At 40.3% G+C, this 22,517-nt stretch overlaps 2 protein-coding genes across 5 annotated transcripts in view; both read right to left on the reverse strand.

Annotated features, from left to right (window-relative positions):
* LOC112220729 (protein FAM13B) overlaps nt 1-12,180 on the reverse strand; it is an 84,811-nt gene extending 72,631 nt beyond the window's left edge. For 2 of the 3 annotated variants that reach the window (XM_024382585.2, XM_024382584.2), the window contains exon 1: nt 11,956-12,180. The gene's annotated coding sequence lies outside the window, so the exon portion shown is untranslated. The remainder of the gene's footprint in view (nt 1-11,955) is intronic. The other variant, XM_024382586.2, reaches the window with a different exon arrangement.
* A 4,612-nt stretch (nt 12,181-16,792) lies between these two features.
* On the reverse strand, nt 16,793-22,188 carry LOC112220730 (C-X-C motif chemokine 14). 2 transcript variants are annotated; one of them, XM_024382588.2, is made up of 4 exons: nt 21,872-22,188; nt 20,812-20,917; nt 18,970-19,083; nt 16,793-18,166 (listed from the first exon to the last, which is right to left on the reverse strand). In XM_024382588.2, the coding sequence occupies exons 1-4, from the start codon at nt 21,936-21,938 to the stop codon at nt 18,151-18,153; spliced, it is 303 nt and encodes a 100-aa protein (XP_024238356.1). In that variant the 5' UTR covers nt 21,939-22,188; the 3' UTR covers nt 16,793-18,150. The 2 variants fall into 2 exon arrangements, with proteins under 2 accessions (XP_024238356.1, XP_024238355.1); XM_024382587.2 differs by having other exon boundaries at nt 16,793-18,169.
* Nucleotides 22,189-22,517: the final 329 nt, after the last annotated feature.

The raw sequence follows: 22,517 nt of genomic DNA on the forward strand, positions 1-22,517 counted from the left end.
TTGGGTTGAGGTCAGGACTGACTGGGCCACTCCATAAGGCGCATTGTCTTCTGTTGAAGCCATTCTGTTGTTGATTTACTTCTGTGTTTTGGGTCGTTGTCCTGTTGCATCACCCAACTTCTGTTGAGCTTCAATTGGCGGACAGAAAGCCTAACATGCTCCTGCAAAAAGTATAGATAAACTTGGGAATTCATTTTTCCGTCAATGATAGCAAGCTGTCCAGGCACTGAGGCAGCCCCAAACCATGATGCTCCCTCCACCATACTTTACAGTTGGGATGAGGTTTTTATGTTGGTGTGCGGTGCCTTTTTTTCTCTTCACAGTGTTGTGTTCCTTCCAAACAACTAAACTGTAGTTTCATCTCTCCACAGAATATTTTTCCAGTAGCGTTGTGGAAAATCCAGGTGCACTTTTGCAAACTTCCGACATGCAGCATTGTTTTTTTTGACAGCAGTGTCTTCTTCCGTGGTGTCCTCCAATGAACACCATTCTTGTTTAGTGTTTTACGTATCGTAGACTCGTCAGTGATGTTAGCATGTTCCAGAGATTTCTGTAAGTCTTTAACTGACACTCTAGGATTCTTCTTCACCTCATTGAGCATTCTGCTCTGTGCTCTTGCAGTCATCTTTGCAGGACGTCCACTCCTAGGGAGAGTAGCAACAGTTCTGAACTTTCTCCATTTATAGACAATTTGTCTTGCCGTGAACTTATGAACGTCAATGCTTTTAGAGCTACTTTTGTAACCCTTTCCAGCTTTATTCAAGTCAACAATTCTTAATTTTAGGTCTTCTGAGATCTCTTTTGTTCGAGGCATGGTTCACATCAGGCAATGCTTCTTGTGAAAAGCAAACTCAAATTTTGTGAGTGTTTTATAGGGCAAGGCAGCTCTAACCAACATCTCCAATCTGGTCTCATTGATTGGACTCCAGGTTAGCCGACTCCTGACTCCAATTAGCTTTTGGAGACACTATGTGTGTTTATTGTTGTGACTTAGATGAAGATCAGATCAAATTTGATGACCAATTTATGTAGAAATCCAGGTAATTCAATGGGTTCACATACTTTTTCTTGCCACTGTAGGTTAAATTACCATTCGTTTTCCAAACAGTTTATCTTCGATTTAATTTAAAATATTGCGATATGCCTGGCTAGGTTTCTCCGCTTTTCACAGACAGTCGCAACTCAACAATCATCTATTTGGTATTTGCCGTGCACTCAGCTCAAATTGCGTGCCTTTCCGACTGTAGGTTGTGAGATTTTAAACAATTCACAGCTTTTTTACCTTTTAAAGAAGCTAAATTATCCTCTGTGGCCAAATCATGCTTTCTGCTGTATTAGCCTATTTTGAATGATTTTATTTATTTCTGTATAGACCGGAGTAAGCTAATTAGGCTATATCATTTTGGCAATTTAAATACATTTACACGGGAAATATATATATAAAACGCAACATGCAGCAATTTAAGATTTTACTGAGTTACAGATGAGGAAATCAGTCAATTGAAATCAATAAATTAGGCCCTAATCTATGGATTTCACATGACTGGGAATACAGATACCTTACAACAAAAAAATAGGGTTGTGGATCAGAAAAACAGTCAGTATCTGGTGTGACCACCATTTGCCTCATGCAGCGCAACACATCTCCTTCACATAGGGTTTATTGTGGCCATTGTAATGTTGTCACATGCTTCTATGGCTGTGCGAAGTTGCTGGATATTGGCGGGAACTGGAACACTGTCATACATGTCGACCCAGAGCATCCCAAACATGCTTAAAGGGTGACATATCTGGTGAGTGTGCAGGCTATAGCAGAACTGGATCATTTTCAGCTTCCAGGAACTGTGTACGGATCCTTGTGACGTGGGGCCGTGCATTGTCATGCTGAAACATGAGGTGATGGAGGTGGATAAGTGGCACAAGAATGGGCCTCAGGATTTCACAAGTTCTCTCTGTGATGGTTTCTCACAGTTTGTGCATAAATTCATCAGTTACGCAAATCCACAGTTTCATCAGCTGTCTGGGTGGCTGGTCTCAGACGATCCCACAGTTGAAAAAGACGGATGTGGAGGTCCTGGGCTGGCATGGTTACACGTGGTCTGAGGTTGAGGCCGGTTGGACGTATTGTGCCAGATTCTCTAAAAAGGACATTGGCGGCGGCTTATGGTAAAAAAATGTACATTCATTTCTCTGGCAACATCTCTGGTGGACATTCCTGCAGTAAGAATGCAAATCGCATGCTTCCTCAAAACTTGAGACATCTTTGGCATGGTGTTGTGTGACAACTGCATATTTTAGCGTGGCCTTTGATTGTCCTCAGCCCAAGGTGTACCTGTGTAATGATCATGCTGTTTAATATGCTACACCTGTCAAGTGGAGGGATTGTCAAGGCAAAGGCGAAATGTTCACCAACAGGAATGTAAACAAATTTGTACACAACATTTGAGAGAAAAACACTGTGTGTGGAACATTTCTGGGATCTTTTATTTCAGCTCATGAAACCAACACTTGTGTTCATATTTTTTGTTCAGTATACTTTGGAGAAAGCTTAGCTTCCTCTAACCTTATGGACTCACCACCTATGTATTCCATCTTTGAAATTGTTCATTGGAATTTGGTAAAAATGACATGCCGTTGTTCTGTTAAGATAAACTAAAATGTGATTTCTGCATTCTGAGAACCGTGGGTGGACGCCCTAATCAGGTTACACAACCAATACATATTGGTTCAGTAAATTTCTTAAATGTTTGGTCAATTTTAATGCTGACTGTCAAGTTTCTGTCACCACATTTTCCTAACAGAAACCCTGCAATCTAGTAAACTACAGCCTAAATCATATTTATTAAGTACATTTCCTTGGAGGAACTGCCCCATGCATAGGCAGCCTACTCTCCTTCATTGAGACCGGACATACGAGGCCTACTTGATCTTGCATGCACGTATGCCCAACTAGGGGAGGAGAAGTAGGCTACTTAACTTGAAGAGAATTGAAAGTGTGAATGCAACAAATGTTTATTTAATTTTTATAGAGCGTTTCGGTGGCAGTGTGTTGAAAGCAAGTAGAGAGCTCAATGGAGACTATGTATTCCAACTAAAAACACACAAGTAATTGACTTTCACCTCGACAGACTTTCTACTGTAGGTCTGAGGTGACTGCCTCACCAAACCTCTAAGGGCGTCTGCATGCTTCCCATCCAAAACAGTTCGGAACAGTTTGTGTGTATATTACCACAAACATTTTGGTCTTCGGCAAAGGGGTTTTTTCGGCTGATCGTGGACACTACATTTTTTCCGAAGCAAGCTGAAATTCATTAGCCAAAGGTCATTGGTTAACAGTAGGGATTCTTCAATAAATGTTTTATTCAACCTTTATTTAACTAGGCAAGTCAATTAAGAACAAATTCTTATTTACAATGACAGCCTACCCTTGCCAAACCCTAGGGTGATTCAATGATAGTTTTCATGCACATTTTTTCACTTTCAAATTACTGCACCAAACATCTAAGAGGTAAAGTTGCGCAACTAAGCAAAAACGGCTAAATTAATGACAGATTTCTTGAGCTATCTTAGATTAATTCTGACTATTTTGAGGGAGTGTATACTGGCTACAGCGTCTCAAGATGGAAAAACAGTACTATTGACGCTTTTCTCTCGTTTTTCAAGCGAATGTTTTAAGGGAGTATGCGAGCACACTCGTTCAGTTAGGTGCCAGCCAATATGAAGCATGTGGAAGCCTTAAGTGGCACTGGCAAGTAAAGATATTAGGAGAGGTAGATATATTGACACCACTGAGAAACAGATTTCACAACAGGGCAGTCTGATATTGACTGGAGGGAAGAGACGAAAAGGATATAGGCTAGGAGCAGACAGAGACAACATCCGCAGAGTCAACACTACCTCTGAGTTGAACCTAATGCTAGTCCTGAGGTTGAACTCATTGACCTTAATTAGAAAATAGGCCATTGGCGATAAGTTGAGTGCTAATAATATGAGTAGAAAGAGAAAATAGGGGGTAGTAGTAGTGGATAGTGGATAGATAGTAGTGGACACTATATATTTTACCTCTTGGGGATGTTATTCGAAAACATAATGTAAACTTTCACTGCTATGCGGATGACACACAGCTGTACATTTCAATGAAACATGGTGAAGCCCCAAAATTGCCCTCGCTAGAAGCATGTGTTTCAGACATAAGGAAGTGGATGGCTGCAAACTTTCTACTATTAAACTCGGACAAAACAGAGATGCTTGTTCTAGGTCCCAAGAAACAAAGAGATATTCTGTTGAATCTGACAATTAATCTTAATGGTTGTACAGTCGTCTCAAATAAAACTGTGAAGGACCTCGGCGTTACTCTGGACCCTGATCTCTCTTTTGAAGAACATATCAAGACCATTTCAAGGACATCTTTTTCCATCTACGTAACATTGCAAAAATCAGAAACTTTCTGTCCAAAAATGATGCAGAAAAATTAATCCATGCTTTTGTCACTTCTAGGTTAGACTACTGCAATGCTCTATTTTCCGGCTACCCGGATAAAGCACTAAATAAACTTCAGTTAGTGCTAAATACGGCTGCTAGAATCCTGACTAGAACCAAAAATGTGATCATATTACTCCAGTGCTAGCCTCTCTACACTGGCTTCCTGTCAAAGCAAGGGCTGATTTCAAGGTTTTACTGCTAACCTACAAAGCATTACATGGGCTTGCTCCTACCTATCTCTCTGATTTGGTCCTGCCGTGCATACCTACACGTACGCTACGGTCACAAGACGCAGGCCTCCTAATTGTCCCTAGAATTTCTAAGCAAACAGCTGGAGGCAGGGCTTTCTCCTATAGAGCTCCATTTTTATGGAACGGTCTGCCTACCCATGTCAGAGACGCAAACTCGGTCTCAACCTTTAAGTCTTTACTGAAGACTCATCTCTTCAGTGGGTCATATGATTGAGTGTAGTCTGACCCAGGAGTGTGAAGGTGAACGGAAAGGCTCTGGAGCAACGAACCGCCCTTGCTGTCTCTGCCTGGCCGGTTCCCCTCTTTCCACTGGGATTCTCTGCCTCTAACCCTATTACAGGGGCTGGGTCACTGGCTTACTGGGGCTCTCTCATGCCGTCCCTGGAAGGGGTGCGTCACCTGAGTGGGTTGATTCACTGTTGTGGTCATCCTGTCTGGGTTGGCGCCCCCCTTGGGTTGTGCCGTGGCGGAGATCTTTGTGGGCTATACTCAGCCTTGTCTCAGGATGGTAAGTTGGTGGTTGAAGATATCCCTCTAGTGGTGTGGGGGCTGTGCTTTGGCAAAGTGGGTGGGGTTATATCCTTCCTGTTTGGCCCTGTCCGGGGTGACCTCGGATGGGGCCACAGTGTCTCCTGACCCCTCCTGTCTCAGCCTCCAGTATTTATGCTGCAGTAGTTTATGTGTCGGGGGGCTGGGGTCAGTTTGTTATATCTGGAGTACTTCTCCTGTCCTATTCGGTGTCCTGTGTGAATCTAAGTGTGCGTTCTCTAATTCTCTCCTTCTCTCTTTCTTTCTCTCTCTCAGGGGACCTGAGCCCTAGGACCTGAGCTCCAGGACTACCTGACATGATGACTCCTTGCTGTCCCCAGTCCACCTGGCCATGCTGCTGTTCCAGTTTCAACTGACCTGAGCCCTAGGACCATGCCCCAGGACTACCTGACATGATGACTCCTTGCTGTCCCCAGTCCACCTGGCCATGCTGCTGCTCCAGTTTCAACTTCCACCTGACTGTGCTGCTGCTCCAGTTTCAACTGTTCTGCCTTATTATTATTCAACCATGCTGGTCATTTATGAACATTTGAACATCTTGGCCATGTTCTGTTATAATCTCCACCCGGCACAGCCAGAAGAGGACTGGCCACCCCACATAGCCTGGTTCCTCTCTAGGTTTCTTCCTAGGTTTTGGCCTTTCTAGGGAGTTTTTCCTAGCCACCGTGCTTCTACACCTGCATTGCTTGCTGTTTGGGGTTTTAGGCTGGGTTTCTGTACAGCACTTTGAGATATCAGCTGATGTACGAAGGGCTACATAAATAAATTTGATTTGATTTGATAGGAGATGCTGTGCTACTCTTGCCTTTGACACAGCAGTTGCCTGAGCATCCCATGGGACTGATTCCTTAATAACTAGATCTCTTTAGGGGACAGGAATGAGAAGGGCTTGTTATTTAACCAAAGGCCGGGGTGGCAGCGAGAAAAAGGTAATAGTTCTCTCAGTAAATCAGCACCTATTCATAAGTTACAGGTTACAGCACTGATGTAGCCTAAATTTATACAGGGTGCCAATTTATTGTTCTGTAGATAACATACTAGGTTAGAATATGGAACAGATAATCAGTTACGACCTAGGTTTGAAATGTCTGTCACAATGCCATTTTACTGTCTGAGCATGGGCAGACCTAAGCATGTATTGTGCATTTGCATACATTTTCCATCTTGGATACTGATGTCAACTGTTTGAAGGCTTGAGGTGTGGGTGTAGGCTTGAAATGCCTGCAACTTAGCAGAGATGGCTCGCTTGCCTTAGACTTTATCACCTCTGTACCAGCGCAAAACAAGAATCCTATGCTTTGTTGCAAGGAACAGTCCTTCAGCATTCTCAAAAGATTGTGTGTGTGTGTGTGGGGGGGGGGGCTGATAATGAGAGTTGATATTTGAGAGCTATGAATAGAGGCAATGAATAACTAATGCATGGCTTAGCACATAGCAACTTATAAACAACAGCAGGTCAAAAGAGAGAAATTCTTGTAAAAATATAATATCTTCAGAGAAATTAGCCTTGCCTCACCTGAGCCCACTACAACCAAGACAATGAAAAAAAATGCACATCAGAATCACTTTGCAAACTGAAGATCCCTCCTTTGCCGCTCAAAGGAAGTAACAACTGATTTATAACAAGGGTAGTGCCTCACAGAAATGAGTCATGACAAAAACCTCACTGGGCAGATCAAAGACTGGAATGATACAATGGAGGAAGACAGGTTTATGTCAATGTTGTGAGGCCCATTGTTTAGCAATAACCACAAAGGGTAAAGATTCAGAACATTCACTTACATGTTAATTTCAAGCAAAGCACATGCTATATTTGTAGGTGTAAATCATATTAATGCCATCTTAACTGGCTGTATAATATATCCTTTACTACAGCCCTACTAATATCCAACTTGAAGAATGTATTTTCTGTACTAGAAATATTTAGCTAGCTAGCTGCCCATTGTTAGCTGGTTGGATGGGCAGCTAAGCAGGTTGGTATTGCATTGCTAGTCAGCAATGAAGATCGACAAACAAAGCAAAAAATATTATGACGGCTAGATAACACTGCTTTCAACCTTACCTAGAAGGGTTACAATACGAATGTCTCATTCAAAAATAGTTAGCCAACTAGCAGTCTTTGGGTTGCTTGAATGTCGTCACATTCAAAATGCTCAACAGCTAGTAGCAACTTGATCCAGTTCTAACCTCCAGAAATACACTGCAGTGGAGAATAAGCAAAGCAAAAACTCAATAATGTTCTTGGTCTCTCCCCGGCTAAAAAAAAATCTTAGTCAACTGAAAGTAGTCAGGTTGACCGCAGTGCATTTAGAGTTCAGCGTATCAAAGAGAGGATCTCTCCAAACAACATATTTGGTTTATCGTGATTCAACAAGTAGTCTTGGTTGACTGCAACTGTTATTTTCTGCTCGTCTTAAGCCACGCTCACTTGTTCGGCTTTTTCAAAAAGAAATAGGTTTTAACCTTTATTTAACTAGGCAAGTCAGTTAAGAACAAATTCTTATTTACAATGATGGCATACCCAGGCCAAACCCTAACACGGACGACGCTGGGCCAAATGTGCGCCGCCCTATAGGAACTCCCAATCACTGCCGGTTGTGACAGCCTGGAATCGAACCAGGGTCTGTAGTGACTCCTCTAGCACTGAGATGCAGTGCCTTAGACCGCTGCACCACTCTGGAAAAAACACATGTAGGCTGCTGAGCTTGTCTGATGCTTTAAGTACTGCTATTCAAAATGAAGACAAATTACTAAAGAGGGCGCCAGAGATCAATAGGCTAACCAGAAGATAAAAACCTGTTCCCGACCCTGCTGCTGCTAGTCTTCGCAGATTCTGCCATTAAGTCCCTGAAGTTGCTAGTAATAGGCTACACCATGGGTCAGCAACCTTTTCAATATGGAGTGCCACATTATCGTACCATTTCAACTGATCTGCGTGCCAGTTATGATTTTCATATGAACATTTGTGGCACAATTTTAAATGTATAATAAAGTCTTCATATCTCAAAATCAATGTCATGATAATCAAAATGATATCTAAATAAAAATGATACAAATCTAAAAGTAGCTTCTATTGCAAATATTTAAAAATTGCCTAAATAAAGCAAACAGAAGCCCACAGGTAGAAAATATCCTGGAAAAAAATGAATATCCTATAAAATCAAAGGCTAAGCATGGCTTATCTGTAACGAACTTGCAAAATTGTATCAACTCTTAACTTGATCCAGTGCAAAGCTGGTGCTAGCAAATTTGCAAAACTGTATAAAAAAATTCTGGTCCCTCAAGGGTATCCTGTCCCAGTGAGCTCCAGACAGACATATACTGCTGTAAGCCATTTTGTGCAGGGGATAAGGATAATCAGGTAGGCCTATTTTATGATGTTTCCGTCTGATCAGAGCATGACATATTTTCCCCCTTTCATGCTGAGTGGTAATCAATAGGGAGAGAGCATGAAAGATTACAATGAACTATTATCATTCTAAATGGATGTAAAAACAGAGACTTTGTTTACTTGCCGTTCGAGGTAAAGACAAATTAACTTTGAAAAGCTCCAGTGATGGCGAGTTAAGGCAAATCAGAAAGAGTATTAAGATCCCCAAATGGGCACATTTATAGGTCTACATTTGTGCGCAGGCCAGGTAGACTAGTCCTACTTCTATATGCGTAATCAGGTGTCCTTACTCACGATTGACAGGAGCGCTCCAAACAAAAGACAAAGAATTAATTTGACAACTCTTAAATGGAAATAAATAAACCAAAACTTAGTGTAGGCTAGGTTGTGCGCTCTGCAAACAACGGGTCCACTCCTACAATAACAACGGTAAGACTATAGAAAACACAAGGTTTTCTAGAAATATTTAAGCAATTAAATGCGGCACTAAAATGAATGCATTTCAATGAGAAATTCCTTTTTCTTTACCCTTTGTGGGTGGAGCCGAATCTGTTGCTAGCGTAGTAATTTTCCATATTTTTCTACATGGAGGATTTTAAACTCATTTCCTGAATTGACAAAACATTTCAACTGAATTTGCCCCTAAGAGCATCCAAGAAGCATTGGTTCGGGTGCCAAATAGGAGACTTTACTCCCAAGCTCATTTGGAGCCTATCAGTCCTGAAAGTTTGCTTTGCTGTGCTTCTTACGCCCTCTGACCTTGAGTGCGTACATACAGTGGGAAACTGATCTTGTGCCTTCAACTCCACTGCGCTCTCCACTCAATCAACAGGAAAACAAACTCAGCTCAATATAGCCTTTGGCAGACGGTGCTTCACCACAGCATGTTAATCTTGTGCTTACAAACCACTCCCCTGCCTAGACATTAGATAATATCAAACATTACTTCAGGTTCTAACATTTCACTAATAAGGATATACAATAATAAAAAATAAAAAACGTATTTAAAATCAGTCTAGTTATCACATGACACTATATGGGAAAATGTTTCACTCAATAAAAACTGATAGAGATTCACAAGACAGGCAAAAACAGTTATGTAGAGGGGATAATTCATACTGGTGCACCAACTGCCTCAGGACTGTCCAATGTCCATCTAAGCTGCCAGGGATGGTGATGGAAAGGAGAGCCTAATCCAACACCAGGAGGAGAGCTAGCCAAGCAGAGAAATCCCCTGGCCTGATGGACAGCTGGTTTAGGCTGTGGTAATCTGAACAGACACACATTCAGCAGGTTTAAAGGGCAGGACACCTCAACGCATCTGCTGCAAGCATCCGGTCACAAGATAGACCTAGGCCCCACTATGGGGTACAGGTCTATCTTGTGATCAGATTCTTACTGGACATAGGCATAGGCCTACCCAGGGGCTCCAAGAAGCCAAGTTATTCTAGCGTCCGCCTTTTTCTGTTTAGAGAACCTCTGGGGTTAGCCTGGTTCGTTTAATTCTGCTGCGAACACATTGGTTTCTGGCCTTTTGGACGTCCTGTCCTAGGCTCATCTGACCAGATTTGGTTATGCTTGGCCCGTTTGCGTCACAAAACAATCCTCTAGCAACAACAATCTCACATGGCAGGAGGCTGTGCACTCGAGTGACTTTATTTTCCTTTCCTGACATTCCCTCAAATGCTAAGGTACCATTAAAAGCTTGCCTGCAGATAAAACTCATTAACTAGCTGTCTGACATAAAAGTAATTGAAGAGAGAGAGGAGATGACATTCAGTAACATAGCAGGCAGTTAAACATTCTGATATTCATTTTAAAACAATTAAAAAAAGATTAGGCCTAAATGTAATAGAGTAGTTTGTAGAATCTAAGTCAATAGCACCAGCGTGGACATGGCCTAGTTATAGCTCTCCATCATCAGAGCATCACTGCTGCTGACCTTCAGATCCCACATATTTGCAGTACTTCACAATCTCAAGCTGGTGTTAGCTTTATTGAGGTGGGCCATTTTCATTCAGCTTGGCATTGATTAATCCGAATAAAATGAAATTGCAGAGGACAACAATGCATTTTAATCACAATATTATTGTTGGATGAGGGAGACTTGTGTTGCTTTCGCATTGCAAACTATTCTTAGAGATCATTCCATCATATTTCAGGCATCCACCATGCAATAAATAAGCTTGGTGTTTTTCTTTAGAGGCCGTGTCAGAAGTTAATCAGATGTCTAAAGAAAATAGCCAAATTAAAAACTCAATCACTCATAGAAAAAAAAAGTGTCAACCCAGAACAAGAAAAGCATCAAATTAGCATGCAACTGTGGCATCCTGTTGATGGTGACCACTGAATATGCTTAAGCTAGTTAAATAACATGCATTGCTAGATGAAGAACCGTCAGCACCTTTGTGTGTGAATTTTATATACTTTTTTAAAATTCGGATAATCAAAAAATATAAACTGGTGTGGATTGTTCTCCATCCATCCTCTCCTGATTCAGACTATACCAATTTCATGGCATCCTTGGTTCAATAGCTACTGACGAGAGAAAACCGAATATCCAATATAAAACAACCTTAAAATTACCTACCAGCTCTCTAAAAAGTCGGGTAAACAATACTAAAGATGTTTTATAACGTATAACTAGCTTTATTCCTGTGGCTGTGTGTGTCTAAAATTTCAAGCAGCTAAAGGACAAACCTCACAGACAACCGTCATTCTATTCAACGTTCTGGTTTGCAAAGGAAAGAACATTTACACGGTTTTGTAGCTATTAATTTCAGGCTGTTTACATAACAATGTGTGTATTACAGTCTGATTAAGACTAGCCAATTCACTGTGTAACGTTTACTAAATTGCAATAGAAAAAATAAACTATTGAATAAGCATTTGTGAGAAAACGAAAATGCTAAATTGTGGTCATGTCTAACATTCGTATTAGCTAACACGAAACCGAAATTAAACCAATCTCTGGCAGGACTGACCGTGGAAAGCTAGCTAGCTTTCTGGTTAGCATATACTAAAATGTTAGCAGGCTAACTGGCAGAAGCTGCTTTTCACCTAGTTAACGTTAGCTAGCATCAAATCCTTGGCAATGGGTTAAATTAAAACAAATGAACATCGCTAGTAGGCGTTTTAGCACATTCATACCCATCAGCCTGCGGACGTGACTCCAGAATAATGCAATTATCTAGTCAAACAAAAACACCTGTACAAATAATTAGGAAATGTTAGCATGCTAACAATGTTAGCTAAACTGGCGAGCAAATGTTGTGAACCTACCAGATTAAATCCAACAGGAACGGAGAGCGATGACCATCAATTATCGTTTTGAGTTTTTAAATTGAGGTCTTAACGGACGACAAATTTTATCAAAATGAAACAGATATTTGCTAAACAAACAATTGATAACATAGCTAGCTATTTGAAAACAATTCGGTTCCCGTTTGTTGAAATTCAGATACCGTTTGTAGTTCGTTGCTATAACGTCTCAGCTCACACCCACAAGAGATGAAGCTGCCAAATTTTGTCCCCGCCTCTCCCATTGCTCGGGGTTGTATTAATTGGGCACCAAACTTAATCAAACATACTAAAACAGGGAGGGACTTTATGGAATTGTCCAATAAAAATAGCTTATTTTCGTGTTCCGTCGAAAAATGTTTTAAACGTTTTTCTACGTTGTGTTTTAATGAATACCACCAGTAAAGCAAGCGGAAAACTTCCTCATCCATCCACATCGCATCTCACATCTCTAGAAGCAAGAATGTCAGATACAGTAGCAGTTTATGATATAGCATATGATATAATCGCTAGCTACATGTTGCCATTACATATTTTGAAGAGACAGTCACAGTGCAGACAGCTAGATGTTTCATTAGAAATGTTTTCAAGGTAAAATTACATAAATTAAAGTGGTTTACAAACAACCTTCCATGTGAATAAATACTCAAGTTATCACCTTGTCTATACAATCGCAGCAGTTCACAAATCATATGTTGATCAAATTAAAACAAATGGCTTGAAAATAATGATTAAAACATACATAGCATGAACATGTTGGCTACTGCTCATTCCCCTTTTTGGCTAAATTATTTGACTTTTCAGACTGTTCCAACCTGAATATCGTGGATAAATGTATTCAAAATTATTTAAAATGTTCAAACAAAGATTACTTTATCTGATACGATGCATCTTGGATTTGAAATTTGGGACTGTCCATGATGATCGAAAAGAAAGAGTTTGTGCGCCATCTACTGGGAGAAATACTACAGATTGTTTTTGCTGTTGTGGCTCTTGCTCGATAACAAGGATGTGATGTGATAGCCAGAACGAGCTGTGGCTCAAAGCAGACAAATACACATTTTTAGTCAGACATTCACGTTTGCCGTATAGAGTTCAAATATCAATACATCTTCAATTGAATAACACTGCGTGTAAGGTGCTTGTCAGAACTGTAACGATTTTACACTTTCGTAAGTATAAACTAGTAGTAGTCATTGCTCTTGCTCGAGAGAACAAATTCTGGATGATTCGATACGTCATCGTCTCACTGGCTCGTTCTCTGGAGAGCTTTCATTGGCTATTGCTGATCGCCGTTCTCAAATCTTGTGGCGCATATCTCACACTACAAGAGCGTCGCTGATTTTGTGCGGGAAAAAATCAAGCATGCTTGAAAATATCGGGATGTCTGTGACTGCTCAAAGACGGGATCGAAAGCTCTCAGATGGCGGCTCTTTGAGCCGCTTACATTAAACGATCGACGATGACGGCCGAGCGTCCCGAGTAGGAAACAACATGCCCATTTTGTGTCTGATCTCAAAAACATGTCTGGGACTGTTAAATCGGGGACAAAATCGGGTAGTGTACAGCCAGCTTTTAGACAACCATCATCTTTCTATGACAAAATATATTCTTCATCAGTGTCTCTATCAGAGGTAAACGGCCAAACGTGTTTCATTTTTGTTGTTTTATTGGTGGCCACAGAATTACATGTAGTGTTTGTGATGCAGACATTTCTGCATTTCTCAAATCAAAATCAAATCACATTTTATTGGTCCATACATATGTTTAGCAGATGTTATTGCAGGTGTAGTGAAATGATTGTGTTTCTAGCTCCAACAGTGCAGTAATATCTCATAATACACACAAATGTAAAAGTAAAAACATGGAATTAAGAAATATTAAGATGAGCAATGTTGGAGTATGGAGTATACATACATATATATATATATATATATATATATATATATATACAGTACCAGTCAAAAGTTTGGACAATCCTACTCATTCCATAGCTTTTCTTTATTTTGACTATTTTCTACATTGTAGAATAATAGTGAAGACATCAAAACTATGAAATAACACATGGAATCATATAGTAACCAAAAAAACAGCTTCACCTGGAATGCTTTTCCAACAGTCTTGAAGGAGTTCCCACATATGCTGAGCATTTGTTGGCTGCTTTACCATCACTCTGCGTTACAACTCGTCCCAAACCATCTCAATTTGGTTGAGGTCGGGGATTGTGGAGGCCAGGTCATCTGATGCAGCACGCCATCACTCTCCTTGTTGGTCAAATGGCCCTTGCATAGCCTGGAGGTGTGTTTGGCCATTGTCCTGTTGAAAAACAATTGATAGTCCAACTAAGCACAAACCAGATGAGATGGCGTATTGCTGCAGAATGCTGTGGTAGCCATGGTGGTTAAGTGTGCTTTGAATTCTAAATAAATCACAGTGTCACCAGAAAAGCACCATCACACCTCCTCCATGCTTCACAGTGGGAACCACACATGAAAGAGATCATCTGTTCACCTACTCTGCATCTCACAAAGACACAGCGGTTGGAACCAAAAATCTCAAATTTGGACTCATCGGACCAAAGGACAGATTTTCACCAGTCTAATGTCTATTGCTTGTGTTTCTTGGCCCAAGCAAGTCTTTTATTATTGGTGTCTTCAGTAGTGGTTTCTTTGCAGCAATTCAACCATGAATGACCTAAACTGCTACAGACCTACAGTGCCTTGCGAAAGTATTCGGCCCCCTTGAACTTTGCGACCTTTTGCCACATTTCAGGCTTCAAACATAAAGATATAAAACTGTATTTTTTTGTGAAGAATCAACAACAAGTGGGACACAATCATGAAGTGGAACGACATATATTGGATATTTCAAACTTTTTTAACAAATCAAAAACGGAAAAATTGGGCGTGCAAAATTATTCAGCCCCCTTAAGTTAATACTTTGTAGCGCCACCTTTTGCTGTGATTACAGCTGTAAGTCGCTTGGGGTATGTCTCTATCAGTTTTGCACATCGAGAGACTGACATTTTTCCCCATTCCTCCTTGCAAAACAGCTCGAGCTCAGTGAGGTTGGATGGAGAGCATTTGTGAACAGCAGTTTTCAGTTCTTTCCACAGATTCTCGATTGGATTCAGGTCTGGACTTTGACTTGGCCATTCTAACACCTGGATATGTTTATTTTTGAACCATTCCATTGTAGATTTTGCTTTATGTTTTGGATCATTGTCTGCTGAAGAAAAGCAGGCCCAAACCATGATGCTGCCACCACCACCATGTTTGACAGTGGGGATGGTGTGTTCAGAGTGATGAGCTGTGTTGCTTTTACGCCAAACGTAACATTTTGCATTGTTGCCAAAAAGTTCAATTTTGGTTTCATCTGACCAGAGCACCTTCTTCCACATGTTTGGTGTGTCTCCCAGGTGGCTTGTGGCAAACTTTAAACGACACTTTTTATGGATATCTTTAAGAAATGGCTTTCTTCTTGCCACTCTTCCATAAAGGCCAGATTTGTGCAATATACAACTGATTGTTGTCCTATGGACAGAGTCTCCCACCTCAGCTGTAGATCTCTGCAGTTCATCCAGAGTGATCATGGGCCTCTTGGCTGCATCTCTGATCAGTCTTCTCCTTGTATGAGCTGAAAGTTTAGAGGGACGGCCAGGTCTTGGTAGATTTGCAGTGGTCTGATACTCCTTCCATTTCAATATTATCGCTTGCACAGTGCTCCTTGGGATGTTTAAAGCTTGGGAAATCTTTTTGTATCCAAATCCGGCTTTAAACTTCTTCACAACAGTATCTCGGACCTGCCTGGTGTGTTCCTTGTTCTTCATGATGCTCTCTGCGCTTTTAACGGACCTCTGAGACTATCACAGTGCAGGTGCATTTATACGGAGACTTGATTACACACAGGTGGATTGTATTTATCATCATTAGTCATTTAGGTCAACATTGGATCATTCAGAGATCCTCACTGAACTTCTGGAGAGAGTTTGCTGCACTGAAAGTAAAGGGGCTGAATAATTTTGCACGCCCAATTTTTCAGTTTTCGATTTGTTAAAAAAGTTTGAAATATCCAATAAATGTCGTTCCACTTCATGATTGTGTCCCACTTGTTGATTCTTCACAAAAAAATAGTTTTATATCTTTATGTTTGAAGCCTGAAATGTGGCAAAAGGTCGCAAAGTTCAAGGGGGCCGAATACTTTCGCAAGGCACTGTATATCTATCCTACCCTGCCTTTCTAAGGTCTTCGAAAGCCAAGTCAGATTACCGACCATTTCGAATCTCACCATACCTTCTCTGCTATGCAATCTGGTTTCAGAGCTGGTCATGGTTGCACCTCAGCCACGCTCAAGGTCCTAAACGATATCTTAACCGCCATCGATAAGAAACAATATTGTGCAGCCGTATTCATTGACCTGGCCAAGGCTTTCGACTCTGTCAATCACCACATCCTCATCGGCAGACACGACAGCCTTGGTTTCTCAAATGATTGCCTCGCCTGGTTCACCAACTACTTCCCTGAGAGAGTTCAGTGTGTGGTTGCAATGCTGTGAAAAACAGAAGTGCTGTACTAGAGTACAAGTGTATATTTTTTGCATGGTGACTCTTATTTTGAAAAAAACTATCCACGATTGAGTTGCCAGCATAATATCCTGCTGCTGGAAGACCGCTAATCCCATCCCAGTTCATGGAGCACATAGCACCTATGGATAGCCTAAAATATCAATCCATAGGTTGTCTGAAAGCTCATAGATGTGTGGAGTGAAAATATCTTGATTTAGTAATTGAGATAAAATATCAAGGAAACAATGAAAGGGCTGTTTTCAGACAGTTTTTTTTATTGCTGTGCTTGTTGATTCACACTCCTTGGAATATTTTGAATGTGTGCTTGGTGAGTCAGTCCAAACACAGATACTTAACATTTGTTACCGAATGAACATTTAAATAGCAAAACAGTAACACAATAAATTACACTAGAAAGTCTTAGAATAATTCTCACAAAAAGAATACAACATTTGTATGTATATATTAAACAAGAGGAATGCACATTCTTTGAAGAAAATGTATATTGAGCATTCTGTTTGGTGAAATAAAAAGTCAACTGTCATTGTAGCGACGTATATCAATAGCTTACAAAACAGTCACACCTTTTCAAAGGTCATCATTCAAAAAGTGTTGGATAATATCATGAACATGCTCTATAATTAACCACTTTATGAAACAATTTCATGATTGAATGTCTTGATTCTTATGAGGGTTACAATGAGATATTTCTTAAAATGTTTATTTTCCATAGGTAATGATGAAGACTTTCTTCTAAAATTAAACATGTTGATGAACTCCAGTCTTTGTAGAATACACCATAAGAAAACATCAGGACAAGGATACAAATGAGAGTAAATGGGAAACTTATAATACCATTGCTGTTTACAATTGTTCATATCAGGTACAGAAAATATATGTCTTACAAGATCTAAATGAACAGGTTGACTTTATATACTGCTCATAATAAACTACAACTTAATGATTGCATATGGGAATGGCATGGCACCAATGAAATCTAAAATGACTACACATTGACCTGGGTGTGTTTTTCTTGTGTCCAATTTCTCTTCTTTGAATGGACTCAAATTTACAAAATTATTGACATACATTTGGGTGCTTGGTCTGAGTAATTAATAATTCCCTTCATCACATTCCCTACACATGTATGCTGTGTTTAACACTTCTGGAAGCACACCAAGATACAGAAGTACCAGTATACAATAACAAGAATACCATGACCCCTTATGGTTACAAGACAGCAACATACAATAGTCCTTGGAACAAACAGATGGTTCAAGGGCAAACATCTCCTATCCAAAAAACAACATGGGCCAGATTCATCAAGGACCTTTCTCACAGCATTTCCTGCATTATCCTATTCCACTGGTAAACAGCCTTGAACGTTGGCATTGGAGAAATACTACCATTATTACAGTTGAAATGACTTAAGTGAGTAACAATAATTAGCCTGATGGCCAACTAAAACGGCACCAGCAAACTAGAAATCTCATATGCGTGATAAATCTCATTCCAAGACGAAGTACTGATTGCGCGGAGATTAGGTCTTGTACTTCATAAAAACAGTCTTATTAATGGCGTTTTTTTTCCACTTTGTGCACATAATCCATGGTTTAAGCTTCATACACCCTGCTAAGAGAGAAGGGAAAATGTTGTTAAATACAGCCAAATATACAGTACATGATTACTTAGCTATATAGATTCCTATAACCACACTTTCCATAGCGGGAGAAGCTACACGGACACACCTGGTGCCCAAATTGATGACGCATGTCGCATTGTGAGAGTCGACAAATGGATTCGGTTCAGTCTGTTCAGTCAAATGTGTGTGATATATATATATATATATAATAAAAACAAAAACATTTTTTTAAAGTAGCTAGACATTAATGCCATAGTTTTTTTGTGTGAAAATCACTACAATAAATGTGCCTTAACAGTCACCCTGGCCTCTAGTAAACTGTTCAGTCTATCCATATTACCGGAGCGTCATCTTATTCTTTGTATTTCTATGGCAGATTCGCAGCTACAATTTATGGAAAACACTTGGCGATAATAGATGGCGAAGTGAAAGATAGTGGTTTTCCCTACCCATCTGTGGTGAAGTTCCCTAAATGCTTATGACAAATCCAGCTCCAGAACCAGCCATAGCCTAGCCAGCTTACTAATATTTTGAATATGCTGTAGCAGCAACAGATATCATTAGCTAGGTAGATAAGGTTAGCATGTTAGCTAGCTACACTGACAGCTGTCAGTTACTTATTGTTATTTCTCCACTCAATGTGGAAATCACCACAACGTTCCCACCCCCCCAATTCGTGAATATGTATTAACAGCCTGCATCATTCTTCGGAGGTAGAACCTAAACAAGAATTTCAGTAATTGCCCTCTGGTGGGGGCCATTCAAATCATGGAGTGGGATGACCTCTCACCTATGCTTATCCTTCCAGATCCGGAACCACTTGACCAGGTTTTTGGTACTCTGCAGTTTAGGGTGCAGACAGTACTCCTGACCTTTGAAGCGCGCCACGTTCTCCATGGTGACACTGAAGAACAAAAGGAGAGAGTGTAAGAGAAACCAGCTAATCCACATTACTGCATGAACAGGTTTTAAAAACAGCACTGGGTATACATGATCTCGGAGCCTGGCTAGATGAACCCATTGACATTCAGAGCAGCAGTTGGAGAGACCGTCTGTATGGCATTTTTGAGCCAGCCGTGACATGTGCGGTGTGTTGTGCCCAGAGCTCTGCAGGGGCTTCTCAAAGCAATCTCTTATAGTTTGTCTGCTTCTTAATTAATTATTCACCTGCCCAGCCAACAGAGGCCTTGGATAATTTCTAACTCTTGGTTGGAGTTGGAGGCACTGCTGTGACAGTGGAGGTGGCCCCGCAGAATGTTAAATTCTGAGACGTGAGCCATGCCAGCCAACAGAGAGAAGGGGCACTGTTTCCGGAGCCCGCTGAGTCTCATTTTTCACTTAGGTCAGTGGCCAGCAGCCACTATTTTATGCAAATAGACCAGCTTTAACTGTTTGGTGTTCAACTAAAATGTATCACATTGGCCCCAGGATATAAGATCAGTTTAATGGTCTAAGGAGCCAACCAATCTTTGTTGGATGGACCCTAAGGCCTTTTGATAAAATCAAGAGCAATGTAATGTAATCCATGACAGCGGGACAAAAGAAACATTTGAATTCATGGTTTGGGTTTTTCTGTTCATGGGAACACATCTATGCAATACCTCAAGTGAACTACAGATGGCAAAAGAGTATGTGATTATTATTTTATTTTTTTACAAAAGTAAGCACCACTTCCACTGAAAATGACTCAAACATGAGATCAGCATCTATTTTGGAAAGGGAAAGCAACAGTATAGGGCAATTCAACTCCATTTTGAACCCTTAGAAAGTCACTCATATCTGAAGAGGTAAAGTCCATATTGGATGCCTATTGATTTCTCCCACCGGAGCAGCATCTGTTGTCAAACTGGGAAAGCTGTTCTGACTGTGGCATCTGGTGGAAATCACAAATTTCCTGGTTGCAAAAATTCTACACGGTTCGCTCAATTTCAGTTTGTGAGAGACAACAATCACTGAATAGTGTAGGGAATCATTGTACCATCTAAATCTCAGTGAAATATATGTTTAATAACAATAAATATAGTTTTTACAGCTGTTTTTACAACTCAACTTTCATTTTGGTGTACAGACTTCAAACAGATGTAAAAACAGTATTTTTTTGTTATCGGAAATTATATTTCACAGTGATTTAGATGGTACAATGATTCCCTACACTATTCTGTGCTTGTTTTCTCACATAAACTGGAGCGAAAAGTGTGGAATGTTCGCAACCACGAAATGACAGTGACTTCCACTAGACAACAGCTATAAAGTCCAGCAGGAGAAATCAATAGGCGAATATCACAGCCAATCACAACACTGGCAGGTAAGTAATACTGTGAAACACTATCCTGCCACTATTAGTACTAGATATACACTATTCAAATTCCCCAAAATACTAAGTGTTACACCTTTAAGCTAATAGGTTCTCAAAATATCAGTTCAGATTCCATATAAATATATGAAAAGGTCAATCAGCTGCTTTGATATAGTATGATATTAGAAAATTAGAGTGAATATTTATTAAAAAGTTTGTGCATTTGGTAAACAAACTGAATAGCACAAGGAGCGACTGACATCTGAGACAAGAGGACAAAAGCATTGTAGGGAGAGAGAGAAAGCAGGATAGAAATGATCCACAGAAATGACTCACAATATCATCTTCTCTTGGCAGAAAGGATGTTTGGGTTTGATCTCCAGCTTTTGCACATCCTTGTAGCGAATCTTTGGCCCTTTTCTTGTGCACCTGCACTTGTAGGCTGTCAAAATTTAATAAAAACAGACATTACAATTACAATAAAATGGAGGTCAAATGAACACGTTGGTCTGAACATCAGTAGATCTATATTTTCTAATGAGAATAACGGATCAGTTATGACTTTCGACTTCACAGTGTCAGGCGTAGTTCTTAACCTGTATGAAAAACGAACAAAGAGAACGAGAACGATTGAATAGGCCTGTAATTGTAAAACATTCAACCTTATTGTTGTCTCCACTGTAAATCAAGGCTTGTGGATTCACACCGCCACTGGGACTGTTTAACACGCATGCAGGTGGTCAGGTGAACCGCTGTAGCAGGCTCATGCTTACTTTGAAACGTGTGACCCACATCTTCAATGCTCCCTCATCAAAAGTCATCTCCAATTCCTCAACACCGGGCATTACAGTTCTCATCAACCACGCGAACCAAACAAATCAGATAAGGAGCAACGCATAAAATGCTAACAACCATCATTAATTTGGTGAAATGTAAAACCTTTAAAAGGATAACATTTATACAACGTCGCCTGGCTTCAGACTGTGGCTGAGTGGTTAACGCAATAAAAACGAACAAAGCGACAATTGTACAAAACAAAAACAGTAATATAACTGTTATGAACAATAGCCTATACGGTTGCCAAAAGGGAGTAGATTTGGAGATTACAGGAGCATACATTACAGGAGCATACATTACAGGAGCATACATTACAGGAGCATACATTACAGGAGCATACATTACAGGAGCATACATTACAGGAGCATACATTACAGGAGCATACATTACAGGAGCATACATTACAGGAGCAATTCGGCTGCACAACGTTTTTTTTTTACTCATTTACCATCAGATTAACATGTTTAACGGCTGAACACATACTATTTCCGATAAATTTCAATAGGGTCTGGCTCCTTCACATAAGTTTTACATTGCTCAAATATAAATATACATTTACCTTCTGTGTGGAGGGAATATAAGGCAATAACGAACAAAAGCAACGCTGCTGTTGTACAACGATGCATCTCGTCTGCTGATAAGGAACCTCAAATTCGGACCTCCCGGCTGGTTACCCCAACGAAACCTCACTCAATCGACAAGATCTTGGTATTCGCCCTTTAATTTGAGGAGATGACAAGAGGAACAATGTTTGATTTCTATTCTTCCGAATACTCTTGAGTTTTCACCAACTCTGTAGGTCCAGAGAGCTCAGATCAGAAACGTCATTCGAACTTCACGCTGCTTGCCGTCTTTCCCAATATGTTGTTGAGCAGCAGCTTTTAAAAACCCTCTCTGTCCCATCTCATTACCATGCACAGCGAGCCAACGAATCAAACACTTGTACAAGAGAAGTGGGATACATAAAAGAGAGGAAGGAGTGGAAGTTTAGATACCAGTTGATTAGAGTTACTATGCTGATTATCAAAGTTGCCTGGGACAGAGCGCAATTTACTCAAATATTCGAACAATGTAAGATCATTTGTGCATAGCCCAGACATTGCCTATGATTTTCAAACATTTATATTCAGGCTATTCAGATTAATTGAATCTCCTGACTTCAGACCCTAGACATGGCATGATTGTGGGCAAACGTCTTATAATCA

This window comes from Oncorhynchus tshawytscha, linkage group LG21 (genome assembly GCF_018296145.1).
Source record: "Oncorhynchus tshawytscha isolate Ot180627B linkage group LG21, Otsh_v2.0, whole genome shotgun sequence".
In the NCBI taxonomy this organism is placed as follows: domain Eukaryota; kingdom Metazoa; phylum Chordata; class Actinopteri; order Salmoniformes; family Salmonidae; genus Oncorhynchus; species Oncorhynchus tshawytscha.